Raw genomic sequence first — 24,269 nt, forward strand, 5'->3', positions numbered from 1 at the left:
TCAAGCTTTTCAGTGATTAGAGAGTCTTAGAAGACCTCAATATAAAACTGCAAGGATTTTGTTAAGCTTTGAGAAACATTAAATTGAATAACATTATGTTGAGTTTTACCTTCATTCGGCAGTATTATTTAATTTTGAACAATGAATCTCACACCCTGAAATAGTTTCCAAGATACATTACCTAAATGATGCTATCTAATTCCTATTTTTTTTTTAATTCCTATTAAAAGGATTTCAGAAGACACACACTCGCCCAAAAAAAGTCTGGCGCATTGTGTATTAAATATTGTTTAATGATATTAAAATGCAATCGAATTTGTATATTCTAGACTTATTTACAATACCTTCATAAATTAATGCATTTAAATTTTGACCTATGTAATCTTCAGTATGTTGAGGCAGAAAAAAAAAATTCCAAGTAGACAATCCTTTGCACTGAATAATTCTATTTACATTTTAAGTGGTAATCTTCTTTTGTTAAGCTCTTATGATGGACAAAGTGCTTATATGGGTTTACTTCCAATGTACAAAACAAGAAAGATGATGAAAACGATCTGTAATACAAAATGAAGTTTATAAAGAATATTAATATGCTAAATTCAAACTCAAAGTATGCATTAAATAAATTGCTTTGAATAATAGACTAACAAACTAGAGCATTGTGAAATATTTAATAAACATATAAATAAATTTTATCAATAAAATCTTCTTTAAAAAACTAAATGTACAACTTTGTATTTAATCAAGTATCTGTGAACTCACAGATGTAATTAAGAGCGTGCAAGTAAATAGGTCCTGCATGAGAATTACATAAGAAAAACAAGTGACTGAACCAGAGGGAAATATGTGCCTACAGCTTTATAAAAAAGTGCAAGATGAGTGCTAATGTAGGAGGGGACTAGTAAATATGTAGATCTTACAGACAAGGTAAGAAAAGGGAGTAATTAAAATTCTAAGAGAGTTAAGAAATAGAAAACAAATTTAGCTCTTCTGGAGAATAGGAAATAAGTTCCTAGGACCAAATAAAAGAAATTTAAGATCCCAAAGTATTGAAAAACCCAATCATTTTTTACAAAACACTCTGGTTAGGTGCATTTCCATCTTTTGAAAGAGTTCAAATCTACTTCTCATAAAAAGGTGCAGGTGCAAGCTACAGGGAATTAAACTAGTTTAAAGCATAAAAAAGGATCCCTGGTAGTGCAATGGTTAAGAGTTTGGTTGCTAACCAAAAGGTTGGCAGTTTGAGTCAAACCAGCAGCTCTCTGGAAGAAAAGGCTGGCGATCAGTTTCCGTAAATATTACAACCCAGAAAACCTTATGGGGCAGTTCTAATCTGCCACATGGGGTCACTATACGTCAGAATTGACAGCACCCTACGATAGCAATAAAACATAAAAAAAAAATTGGAAGAGAAAAAGTTTGTCTGGAGATATTCAAGAAACCCTGGTAGCATAGTGTTTAAGAGCTATGGCTGTTAACCAAAAGGTCATTGGTTCGAATCTACCAGGCGCATCTCGGAAGTCGTATGGGGCAGTTCCACTCTGTCCTATAGGGTCACTAGGAGTCGGAATCAACTCAACGGCAATGGGTTTGGCTTGTTTGCTTGGAGATATTCACAACTGTGTGTGTGCAGACATGTTTATAAATGAAAGCATAGGGATGGCATTAAAAGAAAATCTGAGTATTTTAAAAACACACATTCATTCATGCATTCATTTTTAATATCATAATTATTTAGCATTTATAATATACCGCATATGGGTAGGAGCCCTGGTGGTGCAGTGGCTAAGAGTGCAGCTGCTAAACAAAAATTTGGCAGTTCGAATCCACCAGCCCCCCTCCTTGGAAACCATATGAAGCAGTTCTACTCTATCCTATAGGGTCACTGTGAGTCAGAATCAACTGGATGGCAACGGGTTTGTCTGTCTGTTTGCTTGTTTTGGATAGATGGGTAATGGATCTAAGTATGCCAAGGCAGTACTTGTATCACACAAAAAAAAAGGTAGAGCAGAAGCAGATTTTAGCAAGGTTAATAAAGGGTGAAACAATATTTGCTAAGCATACTATTTAACAATGACAATGTAAATTTTGCTTTTAGAGTATGAAAGTTTGGGTAACCACAGGTCTAATAATCAAAATAAAGTCAAGTTAATTTGATGTCATATTAAAATGGCACCTTAAATATTACAGAGACTTATACAGATAATAGGAATGTTGATAAAAAGAATTTAGAAAACTCTTCAACAAAGGGAATAAAAATTTCTTGGATATTAACTAGTTCCAATGCACCCAAAGGCACAGAATTTAAATTATATAAGCCACAGAGAAGTATCGGTGTCCGAAGAAGTAAAAAGCAAATTCTGTCTACATAAATTGCCAGAAATATGGATGTAAAATGAACAGTTCTGTTTCATATCCGGACCTCATAAGTAGTTTTACAGCCTTCACTTCAAGACTGATTAGTTGTGGTACATCATTAGCCAATAAATAAAGAAAAAACAAGATAATATCGTATCTCATGTATCTAGTCCTACAAGGAGATTCCAGTCAACTGCTCCATCAGTTACCAGGAGTAATGACATGAATTGTGGATAAATTATCATTTTTCAAATAATCAGAACACTGACTTCTAACAGTAAATATATAGAAAATATGAACCGTTGGGTTTTTTGTGTTTGCTTTGTTCTATTTTTTTTTTTTCCATACTTTTTCCTGATCCTGAGTTGTTATTTGTCTCCTGCTCAGCAGGGTTGAAGTTAGTCACCTTTTTTGTTTATTAGAGATCTAAGCTCAACTCCTAAGTAAGGAATTTAAAGGAAAAATAGTATGACTGGTAGGATTATAAGGCCAGAGTTTCATCACAGGGGCAAACTAAAAAAAGTAAGAAAATTAGTTTCAAGAATCTAGATGTTTTCTTATAAAGAAGAGTGAGAAAACCAAACAAAACAAAAAATCGTCAAGAGGACACTACAACAAAACAGTACAACTTGAAGAAAAATTGAACAGAAATTAGGAAAGAACATATATATATATATGTGATGTGTATACCTAAAGGCAGAAATGTTTAAAAGGTTCTGGTTCTGGACAAAAACACTTATTTGTGGATTTTAATATTTGACAAGGTGATGCTATATTTATGATACGAAAGAAATATATACAAATCCTAGAGCAGATACTGTATCTGTAAAAGTACCTATCTGTTCTGTTAATTCTGACTCATAGCAGCCCTGCAGGATAGAACAGAACTGCCCCAGAGGTTTCCAGGGCTGTAAGTCTTTAAGGAAGCAGATCGCCTCATCTTTCTGCCACAGAACGGCTGGTGATTTTGAATCACCAACCTTTTAGTTAGCAGCCAAGCACTTAACCACTGCACCCACAAAAAAAAAAGGCTCCTTAAATACTACATCAAAACCAAACCCACTGCTGCCGAGTAGGTTCCAGCTCAGGCGACCCGACAGGATTTCCAAGGCTGAAGTCTTTAGAGAAGCAGGCTGCCACGTCTTTCTCCCACAGAGCCTATGGCGGTTTCTAACTGCTCAACTTTTGGGTAGCAGTCTACTCTTTAACCACTGCGCCACCAGGGCTCCTTTAAATACCACACAGGGGTATGCAAATATGAGGGTAATGTGTACCAATAAGAAAATACTTTTATATTGAATTCTATATACGTTCTTAAACCACATTGTGGAGTTAATAATTCACAAAGGGCAGACTGAGATAATGAAGAGATTGGAAGAGATGCTACTAAACCTAACATGTTTTCCAATTCTAATCCATACAAAAACTGGAAGAAATTAATGGAAAGTGCTCTGCAGAAATAAAGTTGTTGTTAGTTGCACTCAGATTGATCTGACTTATGGTGACCCCGTGTATGCAGAGTAGTATTTCCCCCTAAGGTTTTCAAGGCTGTGGCCATTAGGAAATGGATCAACAGGCCTGTCTTCCAAAGCACCTCCGGGTGGGTTCGAACTGCCAACCTTTAGGCCAGAAGTCCGGCACTTAACCGTTTGTGCCACCCAAGGACTCCCGTACAAAAAATATAGGTGCCTAAAAGATTCTTCCAAAATGAGGCTTACTGAGAACAGGTCTAGGCAAAGTGTTGTCAATATTTTAAATACAATGTTTCAAAGTTTTAACACATTTTCTTTTGTTATAACATGGGTGAGCTGAGATGAAATTTCAAAGGGGCTCACAAGTTGGTGAGTATAAAGCAAGGTCAGGAGACAGTAGGGTCGATTTTTGGTATATAAGGACGTGTAATCTAAATGTTGTCTGATAGGAGAACAGGAATGCGACACTACACTTTTCACTAGATGGTCTACTCTGGTCTTTTGATTCTAGAAAAAAATATGTGGATTTGGAAATCAAAAAATCCTTATGTTAATATATTTTTTCCACCTTATTCAATATAATTTACTTATGAATTTAAACAAGTGATAGAAGGATTTTCACAACCATACTTAGATAAAATTTCATCGCTTATTTAGCTTACGATTGTCTTCTATTTTTAGGAAATGAACTGCATATATTGACAAGAAAGCAACAAGGTTCCGTGTAACAATCCTTGTTCCTTTAGCATGGTATTAACATAAGCTGTACTGAAAATGAACGATGCTCTAGGCTGATAAAGGGAATGCTGTACTTTAGAGACAATGTCAAAAATTTGAAGCCAAAATCATAAAAATAAGAATGATTAATGAGTATTGTTTTAACCACTGAGGTTCTTCTAAATTATGCTGTTGTTAGGTGCTGTCGAGTTGGATCCAAATCACAGTGACCCGATGTATAACAGAACAAAACACTGCCCGTGTTTAAACACGAAATTACAGCTTTTATAAATTACACTCTTGAACGTAGATTACTTTTATGTTTATTATTTGCTGATAATACCTAGAGTTTTTACACATAATTTATTGCCATTTGAAATGATGTCATTTGATAGATGGCTAAAATTTCTAAACAAATTCTTGAATTCTTTATGATAAAAATGAATGTTATTTTAAAACCTGAAAGAATGGGTTTTCTTGTGTTATTTTATTATCATTTAAAGTGTTAGAAGCAATTAATTCACTTTAATTCAAATGGCATTTTTTCTTTAATATTCTGAAAAAAAAAAAAACCCAAAGCAAAGCTAACGTTCATTAACGTTTTAAGGTAACGATGTTAAATTAAAAGAAAAGCTAAAAACTGTGTTTTGAGTATAGGTCCGTATTTTATGTGTTTAAATCTTTCTTCAGTCTTCCTGTGTATACCTTTGCTGCCAATCATAGTATTAGCAAGCATTAACACATTAAACAATATTAGCAAGACATTAAAAACCAAAATGAGGGAAAGCATATTCATAAAGTGCTCATGATTAACTAATCAGCTATTGATAGATGTGTTCAAAATTACTCCTGACCAAAGAAAATGAGTTTTATTTTTTAAAGGCATCATGTATCCTCTTCATCAATCTTTTCTTGTATATATATTTAAAAAAGGGAAGAAGAAAAGGAGAAGATGGCATGACTGTATTGGTATTCTTCTAAAAATGTAAAGTACATTAACGTGTGAATGCATCTCATTTTGTGTAAAAGTTGGTTTCTTGCAGTTTTTAATTTTGATTTTAGCTATCAGAGGTACAGAAATGGAAAGTTCTTGAGTATAAACAATGGTCTCATTTGTATTATTAAGCATAGCACCACTTCTCTGTCATCATTTTATAAATGACAGTGGCAGCCTCATTAGGCATTTTTAGATCTTTATAAAAATAACTAAATATACAGCTACTTTTCTGAACATCATAAAAGGTACACTATGTTCATTATAAAACTAAATTCGTGTTTAGCAAAAGAAAAACTGCTACCTCAATAATTACTTAAACATTCTGATTAAAAGCAAGTAAGTAGTGTCAATTTTTACCTTCTTTAATTACGCAAGGGACATGCTTTTCAATTTAGATGATAAGAATATTTCCTTTTCTGATGTTAAATGATATATATATTAACAAATTCACCTTCTGAATTTGGGGATACAGTAGTCAGGAATAGTTTTGACTTATAGTTTGTAGTGTTAGATTAGCCATAAAATTGATTATGCCTTTTAAATCAGAATCATGATGCAATTTTGAAGATAATTGTGAGTCCAAGATGACATTAAACACTAGAAGTTAAAAATAAATGAATTGAGACATGATTAGAGTTTTATGAAATACTTAGGAGAGTATAAGCAAAAACAACCTAACAGCTATCTTTCTGCTAATTTTCCATCTAGGTCACACTTCAACACAAACCCTAAGTGTTGAGCCCTGTGAACGGGCTAAAACAGATAAAGCTGAAAGAAAGCTTTGTTAAAAACTTATTTATTCTAACCATATATCTGGACGATATGCAAACAAATCTAAGGTTTCTTGGTAAAATAATAGATGTATTCACTGATATCTAGCAACACACGTAACTGTTATCAACTTTATAATTCCTGAAATCAAACTTCTAAATGAGAACATTAGATCCTTAAGAAGTAGAGACACTTGGATTAAAATGTATGCATTCATATTTTTTAAGATTAAAATATTGTTTATGATTGTTAAAATTAAAAAGAAAAGTTAGTCAGTGAAGATAAGACATTTGCAGACATTTAAAATTTCAGTTCTATATGTAATTGTAACTTCACCGAGATTAGTCCTAAATAACAATGAGGGTGAATTGATTTCTTTTTACTATATTAGAAGTAGATTTATCTGTTACGTATATTAATACTAAATATTTGTATTTACTTATAAGTACAAATTTTAATTACTCAGATTCATAGGTCATTTGACCTTTTCCCCCTAAATTATGGATAATGTAGCTCTATAATGTATATTCTTAGTTTAAGCAAAACAATAGTGAGAAAGCTCTGCCTAAATTTTGGAAATGTTTGGTTTTTGATAATAAAATAAAATTCAAGCATTCAGAATGCAATTTGAGAGGCAAAAACCACCTCATAGTTCTCATTTATTAAGAAAATTAGAATTTAGGCTATGTTAAATCACTGGTATATGTGGATGGATGTGTCTGCTAAACTTTAGAAATTTAGCATCTAAATTACATCTTAGTTATTATGTTTACGCATTTATTTTACGCATTTATTTTCATTAAGCAGGTGTGCTCTTTTATTTTATGACTTTAAAAAATAAAGCAAATAAAAAAAATCAGTGATTTATAGGAAAGCACAATTGTTGGTTTCTGAAGTCTAACAGTCATGGGCTCAATGCATTCAATTCATGCCTTTCCCATGATATAATCATAATAACTAAAATACATATTCCTTTAGTGTTTTTCTTTCTTTTTTCCTCTCACTTTAGCATCATAATAGAAATGATACAGCTATACATCTCATCTTTCTAGCTTATGGTCCCATGACTTTTTTGCATTAGAAGATGAAAGTAAGAAAAACCATGTACAAGGAGTTTGCTGTGTAAGATAAAAATCATTATTTGTTTGAGTTGCTATGAGCTTAGTTTCTTCACATGTGGCTTGACCAAGACACTGAATTTTCAGTAGTATATATCAGCTAACTAAAAGGAAAAGATTCCTAGGTAGCAGAGCATAAATGGAAATAATTCCTTTACCAAGATCCTCAAAAAAATATATACTACAGAACTTCAAAGCATTTTTATTGTTCACGGGGGTTGTAGAAAATAATCCACCAAAAGAATATGGTCCCAATATTGAAATAATTGACAACAATTATCCATATCTCTATCTTCCAGCTGCCATTGAGTCGATTCCGACTCATGGCAATCCCGTGTGTGTCAGGATAAAACTTTGCTCCACAGGGTTTTTCAATGGCTGATGTTTTGGAAGCAGATCACGAGGCCTTTCTTTCAAGTTACCTCTAGGTGGACTTGACCCTCCAGAATTATGGTTAGCAGCCGAGCATACTAACCCTTTGCACAATCCAGGAACTGTCTCCATGTCAGCACCCATTACACTGAGTGGATTCTAACGGATAGCAACCCTACAAGACACAGCAGAACTATTCCATAGGCTTTCCAAGGCTGCAATGTTTATGGACACAGACTGCCACTTCTTCCTCCCGTCGAGCCACTGGGTGCGTTCGAACCGCCAATCTTCCAGTTAGCGGCCAAGCACTTTAACCACTGCACCACCAGGGCCCCTTTCTATGTTAGAAGAACGTATTATTTTAAATAAATGAAGAGTATTCCTGTATGGATACATTTCTGTCACTCAGATCCCATAATTCTGATCAGGAACTTGCAGACATAATGTATTACTAAATCATTTTAAATGGTCAAAATGATGTCTGTATTGTTTTCTGGGTTTTCTTAAGGTTTTAAATATGACTATGGTAAAAGCACAATTAGGCAATAATGCTGACATCAATTAAAAAATACACATCTCAAGTAACTCAAGTATCAAGACATAAGTTCTTCTGCCTTAATTTAGCCCTCCAAAACACATAAAAATCACACAAGCAAGAGAGGTCAAATAAGGTATGAAGAGCATTTGGAAAACATTTTCTTCAACACAAGCAAAAATTATGTTCTATTGTTGCTAACGATGATGACCTAACACACTAGAAACCTGTCCCACACTTAGGTGCTGCCTCAAGCCGAGTTACTTTTATCCATTCTTTCTGAAAACAATCTGAACTCTAGTTTTAGAAGAATGGAGTACTGAACTTTATTTCCTCCAAGGGAACACTTTTATACAGCTTTTTGTGTAATACTTACTCAAATATGGTGGTTTATAAGGCGCTCGTGTATTAGACAGCAGTCCATCCAGATCTTTCCTCTCCAGAGTGCTGTGAAGGGCCTTCTCTTTGCCAAAGGTGGAAAAAGACCTCTCTGCCCCAGGCTGGGCTTCTGGAGTTTCAAACACCTCGGTGTCTGGAACAGAGTCCATGCCGGGAACATGCAGATTACTGCGGTAATCGGCAGCCTGACGTCCATCAGAAGGGACAAACGAAGGCATCCAGCACCGATCTGAGTGGCCCAGCGCCTTACATTCCTCAGTGCAGTTGGAAAAGAGATCCATACCTTTTAGGAAAAAAAAGAAAGAAACTCCAGATGCAGGCTTCAGCAACACGAGCAGTTGCTTAGAGATGAAAGATTACAGGTTGCATAAAGAGTGAAGGGTGAAGATGTCTTAGCCAGTCTTTCTTGGGTTAACATGATAAACTGAAACCAAACCAAACCCACTGCCATTGAGTCAATTCCGACTCATAGCGACCCTATAGGTCAGGGTAGAACTTCCCCCTAGGGTTTCCAAGGAGCATCTGGTAGGTTTGAACTGCCGACCTTTGGTTAGCAGCCAAATGCTTACCCACTGGAAGACAAAAATCTCTGGTTGTTTTGTTCATCACTTTAAAAAAAGGCAAAAGGATCTGCGATGGTAAAGGTAAGAGTCCTCTGCCAAAGAGACAATGTTTTTAAACTACTCAAGGTTTTGAGAAGAAATGCTGGAGGTCAATTATTTAAATAACTAGGAAGTCATGAGCAGAAGAATGAACATCTTAAAAGGTCTCTTGTGAAGTTCATGAGAGAGAAAAAGAAGTGTAAAACACTTCTTTTGTAAGCAATTCATAAACAGTAATTCATAATGATGATAAGTCATCTGACATTTTTTTTCTTAGAGTCAAAAATACGCCAAGCGCTAGCAATGATATTTAGGTTATGAAATCTGGATGTGAAACATAAGTGAAACTCAACAGAACTACGGCATAAGCATTAATAAATCAGCAATTAATAAGAATGAAGTAAGATTCATGAGTAGACAACAGCAGGCTTTTCTAGATTCCTAGGAAATGGCTTCTTAAAGGGTATTTCTCAGTGACACTCTGATACTCCATACTATTACAAACCTCTTTTTTTTTTTTTTTTTAAATCATTTACCACCTTAATAAACCCAGAACAAACGACTGTAATTAGAGAAACCAAGGTAACCAAGTGTAGGGTGAATCAGCTGCAGATACTATTGACAAATGCCTTATTGCTTGCTCTATATTGGAAAACATTTGGCCCAGTCAACCCAGTACTGTTTGCTTACTAATCCTCTAATATCAAGATTACAAATGACAACTTCAAATTCTATTTCTTCCTTAGATTGACAAGACTACTAAACATTATCTGATTATGACACAAGAAAGCTCATTCAATTTCTTAAATAAAGCGTAACAATTGCCGAGCACTATAAAGTACTGATATTCATTTTCATATTTAGCACTATGCAGAAAAGCAAGCACAAAAACAAAAGTAGCATTTTAATGTTTTTCTAGATAAAGAAACATTTATTGAATATGTTTCAGAAAAGAAACAATTTGAAATAACTGAAGTATGATTAATCTGTACAGACCGGTTGCCATCGAGTTGATTTTAACTAATCACGACCATATTGGAGAGAGTCAAACTGCCCCATAGGGTTTGCAAGGAGTGGCTGGTGGATTAGAACGGCAGACCTTTTGGTTGGCAGCCAAGCTCTTAACTATTGCTCCACCAGGGCCCCAGTTTGTACAGAAGAAACCCTCATGTCCACGTCTAGTGCGGAAATCTAGGTTTTATTTAACAGAGTAAGATTTATTTAACGAGGATACTTGATATTTCTTTTATAGATATGAGAGCTGAGCTCTTGAGCAAGTTTTGATTTCCAAATTCTTACAGTATTCTGTCATATTCTGCATATATACGTTAATATCTGCATATATAAATAGAGAAAACAAGTTTTCAAAATTATGAACACTCTACACAAGTATTTTGGAATTAAGGAGAGTTAATTTTTTTTTTAATTAGGTAAATTTAAAGAAAATAGCACCAATCTTTTTATCATTTATTAATCTTTTTATAATGACTTTTTTATTTGAAATTAGACTGTATTAATGCCAAGCCTGACTTAGATTATAACATTCCATTGATAATTGCCATGCATAAGCCTGGAAATAAATTACTGATCAGTGAACTGTTGAGGAATGTAGACGTGAGCTGAAGCTGGGATTAAGGAAATCAGACTGAAGACAGCATTTAAAACCTGTAAATGTTTCACTAGACAAAGAGAAGCTCAGTCATTTATCCTATTTTTGCAAGAAGATATTTAGAAAGTGGAAGCGAATGGAGAATGTCCCTGACACACATTTACGTACTAGATGAGGAGATATAAGAGCAGAGAGGAGATTTTCATTTTGACACACTGTACTTTTTACTCTAAAAGCTTCCTACTTAAAGTGTGGAAACCCTGGTGGCACAATGGTTAAGTGCTACAGCTGCTAACCGAAAGGTCGGCTGTTTGAGTCCACCAGGTGCTCCTTGGAAACTCTATGGGGCATTTCCACTCTGTCCTATATGGTCACTATGAATCAGAATTGACATGACAGCAACGGGTTATTTATAATGTGATGGGAGGGTTGACAGATGTGATTTTCTTTAGTGGAAAATTTTTTATGAATGATTATTTGTTTTCAAACTAAAATTAAATTATATTAAAATTTAAGAGTCGATAGAATTCAAATATTAAGACAGAATTTTATTATTGACCCCTGCTAAAAAGATGGGTATGAATCTAAAATTTGGAATTAATACAATTTTCTTCGCATGATCGACAGTATTTTAAATATACCACATAAAACCATACAGTCTTTCACATCTTTTTCTGCACTATGTCCAAATACTCTTTGAATTTTTATATGTTAAGTTCTCACACCAAAAAATTTAATAAACTAGTATCTGAACATTAATATAAAGATGTTTGATTATGTTCGATGGTAGTTTCAGTATAACTTGTTTTCACACGTCACTTATACTCAGGGGTGCCCATTTCTTTCTCTTGCTAGTGTATGATTTTCTGCCATTCTTAATTACTAGAAGCTAGTTAAAATTCCCTTAATATTGGTAACAGAGTTCTCATGAGTTGAGAATCTGTAGGAAAAAAAAAAATATATATATATATATATATAAATCATGTGCATACCAAGGAAAATGAGAAATATATTAAGGTTTTTGTTGGAAGAACAGAGTGTAACTTAATAGAAGAAAAAAAAATTTGTAAATAATATTTTTGGTAAACTTAAACATTACTGGTTTTCAGATGGAACTGCCATAGCAATAACATACAGCTTTATATAACTAGAATGAAAAGTAAGACGGCTCAAATTGGGCATGAATTTTTTTTCATCAGTTTTACTGATAAAACAAATGCACTTATTTCTCATTAGGAAAATATCAAAACATAAATAAAACCTTAAAAAACATATAATATAGATAGCAAATCAATAAACTTCTAATAAGTAACAGAAATATTAATTGAAAGTAGATATTATACATTTGTCTTTTAGATATACAGTTTGAAAATCAAATGGCTTTATCCCATTACCTCTCTTCACATTAGGGATCACTGTACTACCAACGATGGTTTATCTTTTATCATCTATCACTAATCCTATTAAATATATTACTTTAAATAGCAAATAAGCAGAAATATTATTTTTTTGTTGTGATACATGACCACATGATGCACGGGGATGCCAAATAATATAGTACATTTTAAAAATTAAATTCCATGGATTTCACCTTGCTCCTAATTTTTTTTTTAATGGCATGAATTGAAGGCCCAAGAGAAAATAAGCTGAACTTCCCTTTTTTTTTCTCTCTCTCTCAAATACTCTTACCATAGAACAAGTGGAATTTATGCTAAAAAAAGGGTAACCCTCATTTCTGAAATTTTAGTAATTTCAAAGACGTGTTTCAACGTATATACATTTTTTCACTTGCAACCTCTTTTCTAAGTTATTTATATTTTGGCACTTTGCAGAAATAAACTGCTCTGCAAGGAATGACAGCTGACGTGATAGACTGCCTGTTATACAAAGTTATATTTAGACAAATTTTAAAATACGTATTTTCAAAAGATAAGTAGCTTGTCCCTTACAGTCAGAGGCAATGGGTATCACCATTGTGAACAAAATGTTGTTTCAAAACTATTAGAATTGTATTCCATTTGTGCTATTTTCTAATGAATGTCATAAGTGTATATTTTTCCCATGCAATGGGTCTTCATAAAAAATTTTTTGTTTTTTTGTCTTCCAACCAAACATGATAAAATAATTTTAAGGGAAATCAACACTCTTCATTTTTTGAGGAAATTTCCAGTCTTCCCTTTACCTACTTAAAACTGGATAACTAAACCCGTTGCCATCAAGTTGATTCCAACTCATAGCGACCCTATAGGACAGAGTAGGACTGTCCCATAGAGTTTCCAAGGAGCTCGTGGTGGATTCTCACTGCCAACCTTTGGTTAGCAGCCATAGCACTTAACCACTACTCCACCAGCTTTTCCAGGACAACTAAGAGATATTAATTTTAACCATGAATATTGCCATGATTTTTAGGAAAATGTTTTTGGGAAGAAAACTATCATGATCATTCACTAATAAAAAGATTAAAACATTTTCTTCCTACCTATCATCCTTCCAAACGTCTACGTTTTTCTCAATATTTTTCCAGATATTTTCCCCCATTATAAATCTCTCCACAGTATCAGACTGTAACTCAGAGATTCACCAGAAACCTGTAGAGGTTTTTTCAAACACAGGTTTAACTTTATTTTATCTAGAAACCCAGTAGCTAGTTTGCCAATATCTAAATTCTTGTTAGAGTTGGGAATGGGAAGTTTGTATTTTATGTTTGAGCCAAGAATTTTCTTTTTCGTATTTTAATAGTGCAATGACTTAATGCAATTAAAGACATACTTTATCTACTAATTAGATTAACACTGGCAATTCATATCACTTTGTTTTTTAATTTATAGCTAAATTTTAACCAGGTATGATGTATAAATCTTATAATAGTCAAGAACTAAGCATATTTACAGGCTAAATTTCTCTTATAACAAAGAAAAATTCATGAGAAGAAAAATTTTTAAATTTTCAGGTAACTTGTTAAATAAAAAGTAACATTAATTGAATCATTTTTAGAATTCTCTTTTTCAACATTTTTTTAAAATCCTCAAAGTACTATTAACAAATTCATAACTAATCCCAGTCATAGGCACACTGTCCATAGTTAACAATAGTTTCTTGCTAACGAACAGATTTCCTTTAAATACCTCCACTAATACTAAAAATGTTCAAGAATATGCAACTATGTTTATATTCAATAATGTTTATCAGTATTCTGTTAGAAAGAATACCTTATGATCTGATGACATAATTTTAAAATCTGAATTACAGAAAAATAAACACAATTGGAAACATTTTTATTTAAAGTCCACTCTGACTTTCTTTCTTACTGACTTTCTTAGCCACTTAAAGCTGTGATTAATCAGTTTTTCCTCTTGTGATGGTTTATGCATGCATTTACCACATCTTCTTGGACTTCTGCCATATCTAACCAATACATCAATAGTGTGCTGAAAAAAACGGAAAGCACCTTGACAAGGCTATAGAAAGAAAGTGCCACAGAGCAGTGGTCAAGCCGAACCATTTCACACATGCAGCCAGGTGCAGGAGAAAACTGAAAAAGCTTATGTAATTCTCTCTGCAGCTGCCTCCGTGTTTAAAGCCCTTCAATGAGCAGGACTGGTGACTTCAAATAGTTTAAAAAGGAGAAAAGCAAAAATAAAACAAAATAAAAGGGGGAAGAAAGAAAAAAACTAAAACTATTCATAGACAAATAAATGGAAGGCATACCTAAATAAATAGATACCAAGTGATGCTAACAGAGAAAAAGCAAGTGAGGATAAAGAAAAAGTTAGGACGTTTAAACAAGTGAAACACTAAGCTAAATAGTATAGGAAGAAGGTGCAAACTAAGAGTTTTCAAACCAATATCGGTATCTTTCCACTGTTGTTTTTTTTTTTTCCCCCTTGATAATCTAACATTTTCCCCTATCTAAAACCTAGCTGAGTAAAAATTACTATTATTTTTTTTTCTAATCTGAAAATAGATGTGTTATGAATAATATTTCCTAAGTATGTCGATCTGGACCTTACAAAGAAATAAAACAGATTTTGTACCTATTTATCAAAAATGGGCTTTACTTTTTGGAAATACTTGAGCTACTGGGTGTAAGTTTACAGTACACATCATCAATATGGGCTGAAAAGAAGTCATTAAGTAAATGTGTTTTAATTCTCTGTATTTAGGGTTTTATATTGAAAAAGAAAACATTTCAAAAGTGCTTTTACAATAAAATTAGACATAGTAAATCTGACTGCAATTCAGAGCACAAAAGTGCACTTACTTCTTAATATAAGTGTATTATTACAACGCTAAAACAGCTATTATCGTGCCCAGCATGCTGTGGCGGCCTGTAACTGCTAATCAAACACATGAATAGACTGGTAACTCTGTCATACTTCTACATGCTTAAGAATTTAAAGAGAGTAAAGATTTTTCCATTTTTATCAAGAAAAATACAGACTGTTCTTTTGTAAATCTTTTCTGTAGAAACACATTTTAGCATTTCCTTACTCCTTTAAATGCTTTGACATCTCAAAAAATGTGAAAGAAACATTACGAGAGTGGTAACACTGAGTGCCTGTCAAAGGGAACAGCTACTGGTAAGAGGCACTGATAAGGATACATTCCCAGCTATATTTCAAACTTAGCCCCTTTTGCAGATGCTTATTCATTTCTCTCTCTTTGGTTAGGTTATTACGGCTCATCATGGCTGAGGGACTAAATTAATTGAAATGTCGATTGAGACTGGAGTGCTACAGAAAGACGAAGGGAGGGTGGTGGGCAGGGAATAAAACGCATCCAAGGAAACATGCAGATCCTTTTTTTTTTTTTCTAATATTTAAGCATTTTGCTTTACAGTTGAAAGACTGATAAATTAGAAATTCTGAAAAAAAGAATAGGAACGAGCAATTCTAAATGTACAGCTTTGAAAAGATAACAATAAATCATATGCCATATATAGGCCAAAAATGAAAGGGGCTTTGTTCTCAAATATAAACTTCTGGCAAGATCTGGTTTGTTGTCAGGTTCCCAGACACTAAATAGATGCTCTGTTCACTTAGCGTGAAGGCCCGCAAGGGGCAGAGACCTCCGGGGATTCTTGGCAGTTCTCAAGTCTCATTAGGTCTGCATATTAATGACTTGCAGCAATATAAAGAGACCCTTGAGCAGCCTTTTTTCCCCTTCCTCCTGCCTGGGTTTCCCAAGGCTAAGGGCAACGCACACACAGCACACATTAGCTAAGTGAGAGACTTGCAGCAACCGCTGCTGCCAGGCGACCATGGGGCATACACTGCCCTTTGACACACTGCCTCAGCACCATTCAAAGGTTCAGAGAGTATGTTAAGGAATGGATGCTCTCGAGGACCAAGCTACCTTGAAAATGAGGGCCCTGTCACTCTATGGTTATAACATTAGCCAGAGTAAAGGTCAAGTGTCAAGGGAACTGAGTTTAACCCAATGATGGCTGTATTTAGAAGTTATAAATTTGACTTGCTTCTCCAGGTTGTTATGCTTCAGATAAACACAAAACAAAATAGAATAAATAAAAACAAAAAACAAGGTATGTACTTTATATCTTTTAAGAGTTTCATTTTAACATTTAGTAATCAGGGTTATAAGGATACTATAAAACTTAAAAGTTAGAATTATATAGGGAAAGATTACAAAATAAGTAACCCAGTAAAATCAGATAATATAAAATATACATATCACAGTCCTCTCATCGACTATTACTGATATACACAAGTTCAACTTTTGTCAGGTCATGGACCTTGTTGGAAATATGAGGAGACTGAGGACCTTGCAGAAAATATATGTTATCATATGTTTACTTATGCCCAAGGACCCAAAATTAGAAATATTACTTTCAACCTATTTGTGAATTTTAACCACTATTCTTTCTCACATTTCATTCAATACCTTGTGGAACACAAAATGCATTACTCTGGAAAACATTTGGATTCTAGACCCCAATCATCCATTTATGCTTTCGTGACCTCATGCGATTCAATCAATCTCATTCGTCTTCAGTTATCTCATTCATAAGTGAGGCTAATAATACCTTAATTGACTAAAGACTCAAGATTGGACCAGGTGAAAGTGCTGTGGCTCTTCGTATGCAGGAAAATTCCATTAAAGAACATTACATAAAGAAGAAACTTTTCCTATCCTAACATACTCAGCAATTAATTTCTAACTCTCCAACCCATGAAGGTTCAATAGATAAATTTTTAAAATCCTCTTTGAATGTATGACTATCTGTATAGGATGATACCACCTTTTTGTAATGCTACCAGAAAATTATCTAGAACATTATTCTTTTCAGAATAATTTTTTTTTTTTTTAACAAAATCCCACATTTAGATTGCCCTTTGATCATACCCACACTTACCAGCTGACTGGCCGCGGTTGGTGGCATCATGATCGCTATCTCCCTGTTCACTGTCTCCGTGGCCACTGTCCTTAGAGCTTACTATGTCAGCTTCCTGGAATGCAGAACTAGAAGTACAAAAATGTGAATATTAGAATTAAAAAAAAAAAAAAGTGAAAAAAACAGGAAACATTCTTCTGCCACCACATGGTCACGGGTGGTGCTGCATTCTCATAGACCTCAGTCGGCTTTATTTGTGCATAAAGCTAGTTTTCATCACCTAAACCTAACTCTTCGAAATTGAGTATTAGCAGTCAATTTGAATGCTGATTCACATAATGTTAGGCATTATTGTATGATTGGAGTTAAGTGTATATATCATTATCGTAAAACATACATGTAAATAGACATCTGGAAGAGTTGGGAGTCTTGAAGCAGCGTAGGAGTGTAAACTGATAAAATATTTAAATGTTTTAGTAAATTAAAAATAAATGAAGCACACCCATCTTTGAATGTATCATCTAGGAAAACCAACGTGATCGATAGTTATTGCCTGCCTTAATCAGAAATCCTTTAGCAAGTTTTATGTTTTAATATCTGATAATATACCTACTTTCTGACTTTGCTAGGCAGTACAATATCCATACACCAAGCTAGGAAAAAACATCCATACCTGTTAACTCGCCGAGGTCTGTCAGCTAGATAGCTGAGCTCTGCTCGCTGGTGTTTAGTCTAGGAAAAAATAAATAAATAAATAAAGAGTATTTGAATGGTAAGAGTCTAACTAATACTCTCCTCTTGAGTTAGGTACGATAACTAGCTTAAGTAATTGTGTACACATTCTTAGAAATTTCCAAGCTCACCTAACACCTTCGCCTAATGATTGCTGAGTAAGGGAGATAAGCAGGCATCAGCAAAGAAACCTGAATCTAGTTTTTAGTAGCTTGGAAGGGAAAAACAAAAAACAACAACTACACTTCTTAAATAGCAGAAATACAGGTTGACTTTAGATGTGTGTGTGTGTGTGTTTTTTTTTTTTTGGAGAGAACACAAATGGCCTCATAGTGCTCATGAACTACTTGTCTCTAACCCAATCAACCTAGTTATACTATATGGTCTTTCAAAAGAAAGTGTTTAGTAGCCTAAAAAATGTTTCAGTGCATACTGGTTGACACAAGAAAAAGAGCACGCTCAATAAGAAAAAAAAAAGTTTGGATATTTCATGGAATTATTTTGTTGTTTATTTTCAAAATGTGTTTAAGATACAAATGAGCTGTACAAATATTCGTGAAAGTCAAATAATAATGTCTGCTACTCAAATAAATAAAATAATCTGCCAAGAAAAGAGTTCATAACCCTCCCCCAATTCTTTCCCCTCCAAAAGCCCTCAGTATTCTCCTCCTCCCTCCACCACCCACATACCTTTTCTAGTCCAAACTTTCTTTTACATAAATCAACTTTGTTCTCCACCCTCCTCCAACTTTGCCACTTCTGCATCTTTTAAAGATAAATCGGAATTGACAAGCTAAATTAGTTGATGAAGAAAGCCAACAGCATATTTTGATCAAAAAACAGTGGCAAAAAAAAAAAAGGTGATTATTGGGTAAAAGATATATTTAAGACAACAATTGTTTAAGCCTTTTGTTAGTTTACTCTTACAGGCGTTTGTGCCAAAGCAACTTCATTCAAATTCACACTGTGTGGGCGTTCGGCTTCAAGAGCGTCTGTGAAAGTTGTCCAGAGAAGAACTGAAGGCTTTTCTGCAACCCGAGTTCAGAGGACAAGGATCTGATAACTCATTCACTAAAACATGCATTCGAGTTTAGACAACTGTGTAAAGTTAGAACAATCTATAGGTTACTTTTACACGCGACTGAAAGCATCGATAAACAAAGCAAAATAGAATCAACTTTATTAACGCCTGGGACAGATCAAAAGGAAAAAGATCTTTGCCAGTGCTAGGAAGTCCCTCCTCCGCACTCTCCCTCCCTCCCCGCACATCCCACTTTACCCCAAGGTTTCTGAAAAGGGAAAGGACTGAGAGGAGGTTCAGATTTTAAAGGAAAGATGGGATAGCGAGCTCCAAGGTGGCAAAGCACCAAGGGGAGGGAATGGAAATAAACGTGGAGGGGTGGAGCGCAGATTAGAAACAACACGTAGGTTAGGTTACACACGAAGGGGTGGAAGAAGGTGAACCCGCCCCTACAACGATACAAATAAGCTAATACCCTAAAAAATACACAATGCACCAGAGATACAAGGGCCGGACTAAAGGAGGCTCTCAGATGGAGGAGATGAGAGATGGTGGTCCTTTCGCTTCAGCCTTACCTCGTTGGACAAAATGCTTCCATTGGAGATGATGTCGGGCTGCTGGTCGGTGTAGCCAGTGACTATGGCCCCGCAGGGGTTGTGCTCAGTGTCCGTACTCCGAGAGGGGCTGCAGGGCTTCAGGAACATCAGATCGGTCTTGGCGGACTCTGGGGTCAGGCAGACCTGGTAGCAGTAATTCTGGTTGTGGTGGTGGGAGCCAAAGCCCCCGGACTCCTCTACAGGCACCTGGGCCGGGTTACTGGGTACGTTTGAGCTCTGTACCAGCATGATGTCGGACTTACTGAGTTTCTTCTTGCGCGCCCGGGCTTGGCGGCCGCAGCAGGTCGAGCCCCCACCGCCGCAGCAGCAGCAACAGAGGCAGCAATCGCTGGCCAGACACGTGTAAATGTTGAGCTTCTTCTCCTTTTGGCAACGCACGGCCAGCACGATCATGGCCAACAGGAAGATGAAGGACACCGAGCCCAGGGCGATAATGAGGATGAGGGTGAGGTCCAGTGATGTCTCCCCGCCACCGGAGCGGCTGGGGCGCTGATGCTCCCCCGACCCCCCACCACCGCCACCGCCCCCTCCCTGGGGTTCCACAGCGCCATCCACCAGCTGCACCACCAGAGTGGCTGTGGAAGACAGGGGCGGCTGTCCGTGGTCGCGCACCTCGATCACCAGCTCGTAAGGCCGCTGGGGGTCGCGCTTGGCTGGCACCCGGCGCGCTGTGCGGAGCTCCCCGGTGCGCCAGTCCATGCGGAAGAGGTTCATTTCGTTGCCTCGCACGATGCTGTAGGTGAGTCTGGCGTTCTCGCCGTCATCCGCGTCCACGGCGGCCACGCGGGTGAGTAGGTAACCCGGCTCCGCCGAGCGCGGCAGCACCTCGCGCGCCGGAGTCCCGTTGCGTCCTGGTAGGGGCGCCACGATGGCAGGAGCGTTGTCGTTCTGATCCACAATGAGGATGTTGACGGTGGCGTTGCCTGCCAGCGCCTGGGGGCTGCCAGCGTCCCTAGCTTCCACCTGAAAGCTGAAGTCCTTGAGCTGCTCATAATCGAAGGAGCGCAGGGCGTACAAGTAGCCATTCTCGGAGTTGATGGACACGTAGGTGAAGACGCTCATGCCTTGGATCTGGCACTCGAGGATAGAGTAGGCTAGCTGGGCGTTGGCGCCCTCATCGCGGTCCGTGGCGCTCACCGCGTAAATGTAGGCTCCCGGCACGTTGTTCTCGGTCACATACACGTCGTAGACCGGCTGGCTGAAGCGCGGCGCGTTGTCGTTCACATCTGACACTTGCACCTGAATCGACTTACTGGTGGAGAGCGCCGGCTCGCCCCGGTCCCGGGCCACCACAGTCAGGGTATAGGAGTCCCCCGCCTCTCGGTCCAGGGGGGCCTCAGTCACGATAGTGTAGTAGTTTTTGAAGGAAGACTTGAGGCGGAACGGCACGTCCCCCAGCAGCTCACACTGCACCTGCCCATTTTCCTCGGAGTCACGGTCTGTCACGCTGAACAGGGCCACCACTGTGCCGGGCGCGGCGCCTTCGCTTACCGCCTCCTTCACGGTGCTGAAGCTGATCTCTGGAGCGTTGTCATTAGCATCTAGTACTCGCACCAGCACCTTGCAGTGCGCAGGCACGGCGTTGGGGCCCAGGTCTTTGGCTTGCACATACACTTGGTACACCGGGCTCTCTTCATAGTCCAACTCGCCGCTCACCTCTAGCCGGCCAGTGCGCGGAGAGAGTCCGAAGAGCTCCCGCGCCCGGGGCGAGATGTGGCTGCTAAAGGAGTACACAACCTCGCCGTTTTGGCCCTCGTCTGGGTCCGTGGCGTTGAGCTGGATCACGAGCGTGCCCGGGGGCGAATTTTCTGGTAGGGACACAGTGTAGACGGGTTGGTCGAAGGCGGGCACGTTGTCGTTGGAGTCAAGCACTCGGATGGTGAGTAGGGCTGTGCCGGTGCGCTGCTGCTGGGGGGGCAGGCCCCCTCCCCCGCCGCCTCCTCCTCCTTCTCCTCCTCCTCCCCCTCCTCCTCCGTCCACCGCGGTCAGCACGTAGCGGTGCACCGCTTGCTGCTCTCGGTCCAACGGCTTCTCCAGCACCAGTTCGGCGAATCGGTTGCCATCTCCCTGGGTCTGCACGTCCAGGGAGAAGTAGCTGTTGGGGGTGATCTCGTAATCGCGCAGGGAGTTGGTGCCCACGTCTGGGTCGAATGCGCTCTCCAAGGGGAAGCGGGTGCCCGGCGTGGCGCTCTCGGATATCTCCACTGTCAGGTCCGGCTCCGGGAAGGAGGGGGGGTTGTCATTGATGTCTAAGACCTCGATCTCCACCCGGAACAGTTCCAGGGGGTTCTCCAGGAAGACCTCTAGGTGCAGGACGCAGGAGGGGCTCTGCTTGCAAATTTGCTCGCGGTCGATCTTTTCGTTCACGTACAGCACCCCGGTCTCCAGGTTGAGGTCCAAGTAAGGGGTCCTTGAGTTGGGCACTGTCTGAAATCTGCGAGCAGAAAGTTTTGTAATGTCCAAGCCCAGATCTTCAGCGATATTCCCTACGAAAGTGCCATGTTCCTGCTCCTCCTGTACCGTGTAGTGAAGCTGGGAAACGACTCCCTCCACCATCCAGAGCAAGGCAAAGAATAATAGCACAATCATCTCCAAAGGGAAAGGAAGCAGCTTCCCGCAGCCAGTCAGCCACCCGATCACCTCCCCCACCACCACGAAAAAAAAAAATACAAATAAAAGTGCGCTACGTGGGGAGCTTCTGTGGCTTTCTGTCGTTAAAAATCTTATTCCTTTTGCTTCATTTTAGGGCTTCCCCCAGTCCAACCTCATTTTTCAATCTTAGCGCAGGAAGGGTGACAGGCGTCCCCTTTCCTCATCTGTAATCTTCCCACTGACCAATTAATAAAATAATGATAATACAATAGTCAGCGTCCTTTATTCGCACAGTCTTGGCGCAACGCGGCGCTGGCAAATCCCAAGGAGGAAATTTCGATATTTCAAGACTGTCCTCGGTTTGTCTTCTTGCTGATGGGAGGAGAAGGAAAAGGAGGAGAAGGAGGAGGAGGAAGATGAAGAGGTGAAGGAAGAGAAGATGCAGCTGGCACCGCTGAACATGCCTCTTAATGTCAACTGCTGGCAAATGCAAAAGGGCTTAAAAACAGCGAGAGAATTTTGTGCCGAAAAAGCACAGAACGGCTCTGCAGCATAAAACTTTCATTCTCTTCATTTCTCCGGATGGATGTTCTTCTTGGCATTTTTTTCCTCTATTTGTATTTTTTGGCTTTCATAGTCTTGTCTTTCTCGGTCCTTATCTCCACTGTCTGTTAGTATGATGAGCAGTTTCTTCTCCGTGGTTTCCTTCCCAAGACTCTTTCCCTCTAATCTGTCTGTCTCCCTTCCAGTCCTTTTTCCCTCCTCCTGTCTCAGCCTCACAGCCTGTGATCTCCTCTAGCAGTTTCTGAGCTTGGAGCGCTCGGCTTCTCTGTTTTTGCGCAGCGCCCTCATTCTGCCAACCAGTCGGCGAGGAGCACCTCCCACCGAGCCGCCGCTGATTGGCCAGTGTGGCTGTCAAGCAGGAGCGTCACGCTGCAGCCGGGCGGGGCGAGGCCGAGCCGGCGCCTGGGCGACCCGAGTGAGTGAGTGTGAGTGTGAGAGCGAGAACAGCCCGGCAGGTCCCGAGGTGCTAGCTGGGGACTCTGCCGCGGAAAGTTCCCAGTCCCCAGCCGCAGGTAATGGAGAGGGAATAGAGAGGTTCCCCTGTTTGCATCAGCAAATGCGAAAAACATCATAACAGCAGCGGTATCATCTCCCAGGAGCGGGGTTTCCAATGATGCTAACATTCTTTTTTCCTTTAAGGTATCTCCCCAGCTCCAGGTCTTGGAAATAAATCACCGCGAGGGGGGAAAAGTTGCAGAAAAGCCACTAATTGACTGGAGTTACCTAATTAAAGGACTCTGGCAGAAGTTGCTAGGACATTAAAAAAAAAATGGATGTAAATGTGGCATGAATCAAACTAAGCGTGAGGGACAGAAGGGGCTGTGTGTAAAGCAGTAGGGGAGTGCGGCGGAGATGGGTCCTAAGAAGCCGAGGGACTCAAGCCAAAGCGTGTGTTCTGGTAGCTCCTATAGATTTAATGCTTTAGACGTGCCTTCTTCCCTCCATATATGCGTATCCACAGAATTCTTACCCAATAGATTAACTCGCTTGGCGACCTAGCTTCGAGCTTTGAGCTCTTGGGTAAATGACCGAGGAGTTTCATTTGAGCTTCTGCCTTCGAGCTCGCCATCCTAGTGCCGGGCTTGAGAGCACCGAGCACCGAGCCCCTGCGGGGCGCCAAGAGGCGCAACAATACCCTGGAGCGTCGCGCGGCAGGTGTTCCGTGGAGGCTGCGCCGACAGGCTACCTTCTGCTTCTTGTGGCCATTGGAGATGCCCCCCCCCCCGCCTCCCACCCCCAATACTAAGCCAAGGCCCTGATTCCTGCCCAGGCCGGGGTCTGGCTCCTGGGACCAGGACGGCGACGCGGCAGCTGCCGCGGGCAGGGCGGAGCACACGGAGGACGCACACAGAGGTGCATACGGGGGTCCGAGTGTGTGTGGCTGCGGGTATCAGCGAACGCACTTGCACTTGTCTGCTGCTCTCATCGGTCGTCTCTGGCT

General features: G+C 38.9%; 1 protein-coding gene across 1 annotated transcript; it reads right to left on the minus strand.

Moving 5' to 3' along the window:
- Positions 1–513: 513 nt before the first annotated feature.
- PCDH10 (protocadherin 10) lies at positions 514–23,096 on the minus strand. Its single transcript, XM_003410438.4, has 5 exons — positions 19,631–23,096; positions 17,976–18,034; positions 17,324–17,430; positions 8,717–9,022; positions 514–554 (listed from the first exon to the last, which is right to left on the minus strand). The coding sequence occupies exons 1-5, from the start codon at positions 22,259–22,261 to the stop codon at positions 514–516; spliced, it is 3,144 nt and encodes a 1,047-aa protein (XP_003410486.3). The 5' UTR covers positions 22,262–23,096.
- Positions 23,097–24,269: the final 1,173 nt, after the last annotated feature.

Source organism: Loxodonta africana, chromosome 5, assembly GCF_030014295.1.
Source record: "Loxodonta africana isolate mLoxAfr1 chromosome 5, mLoxAfr1.hap2, whole genome shotgun sequence".
NCBI classification, from domain to species: Eukaryota; Metazoa; Chordata; class Mammalia; order Proboscidea; family Elephantidae; genus Loxodonta; species Loxodonta africana.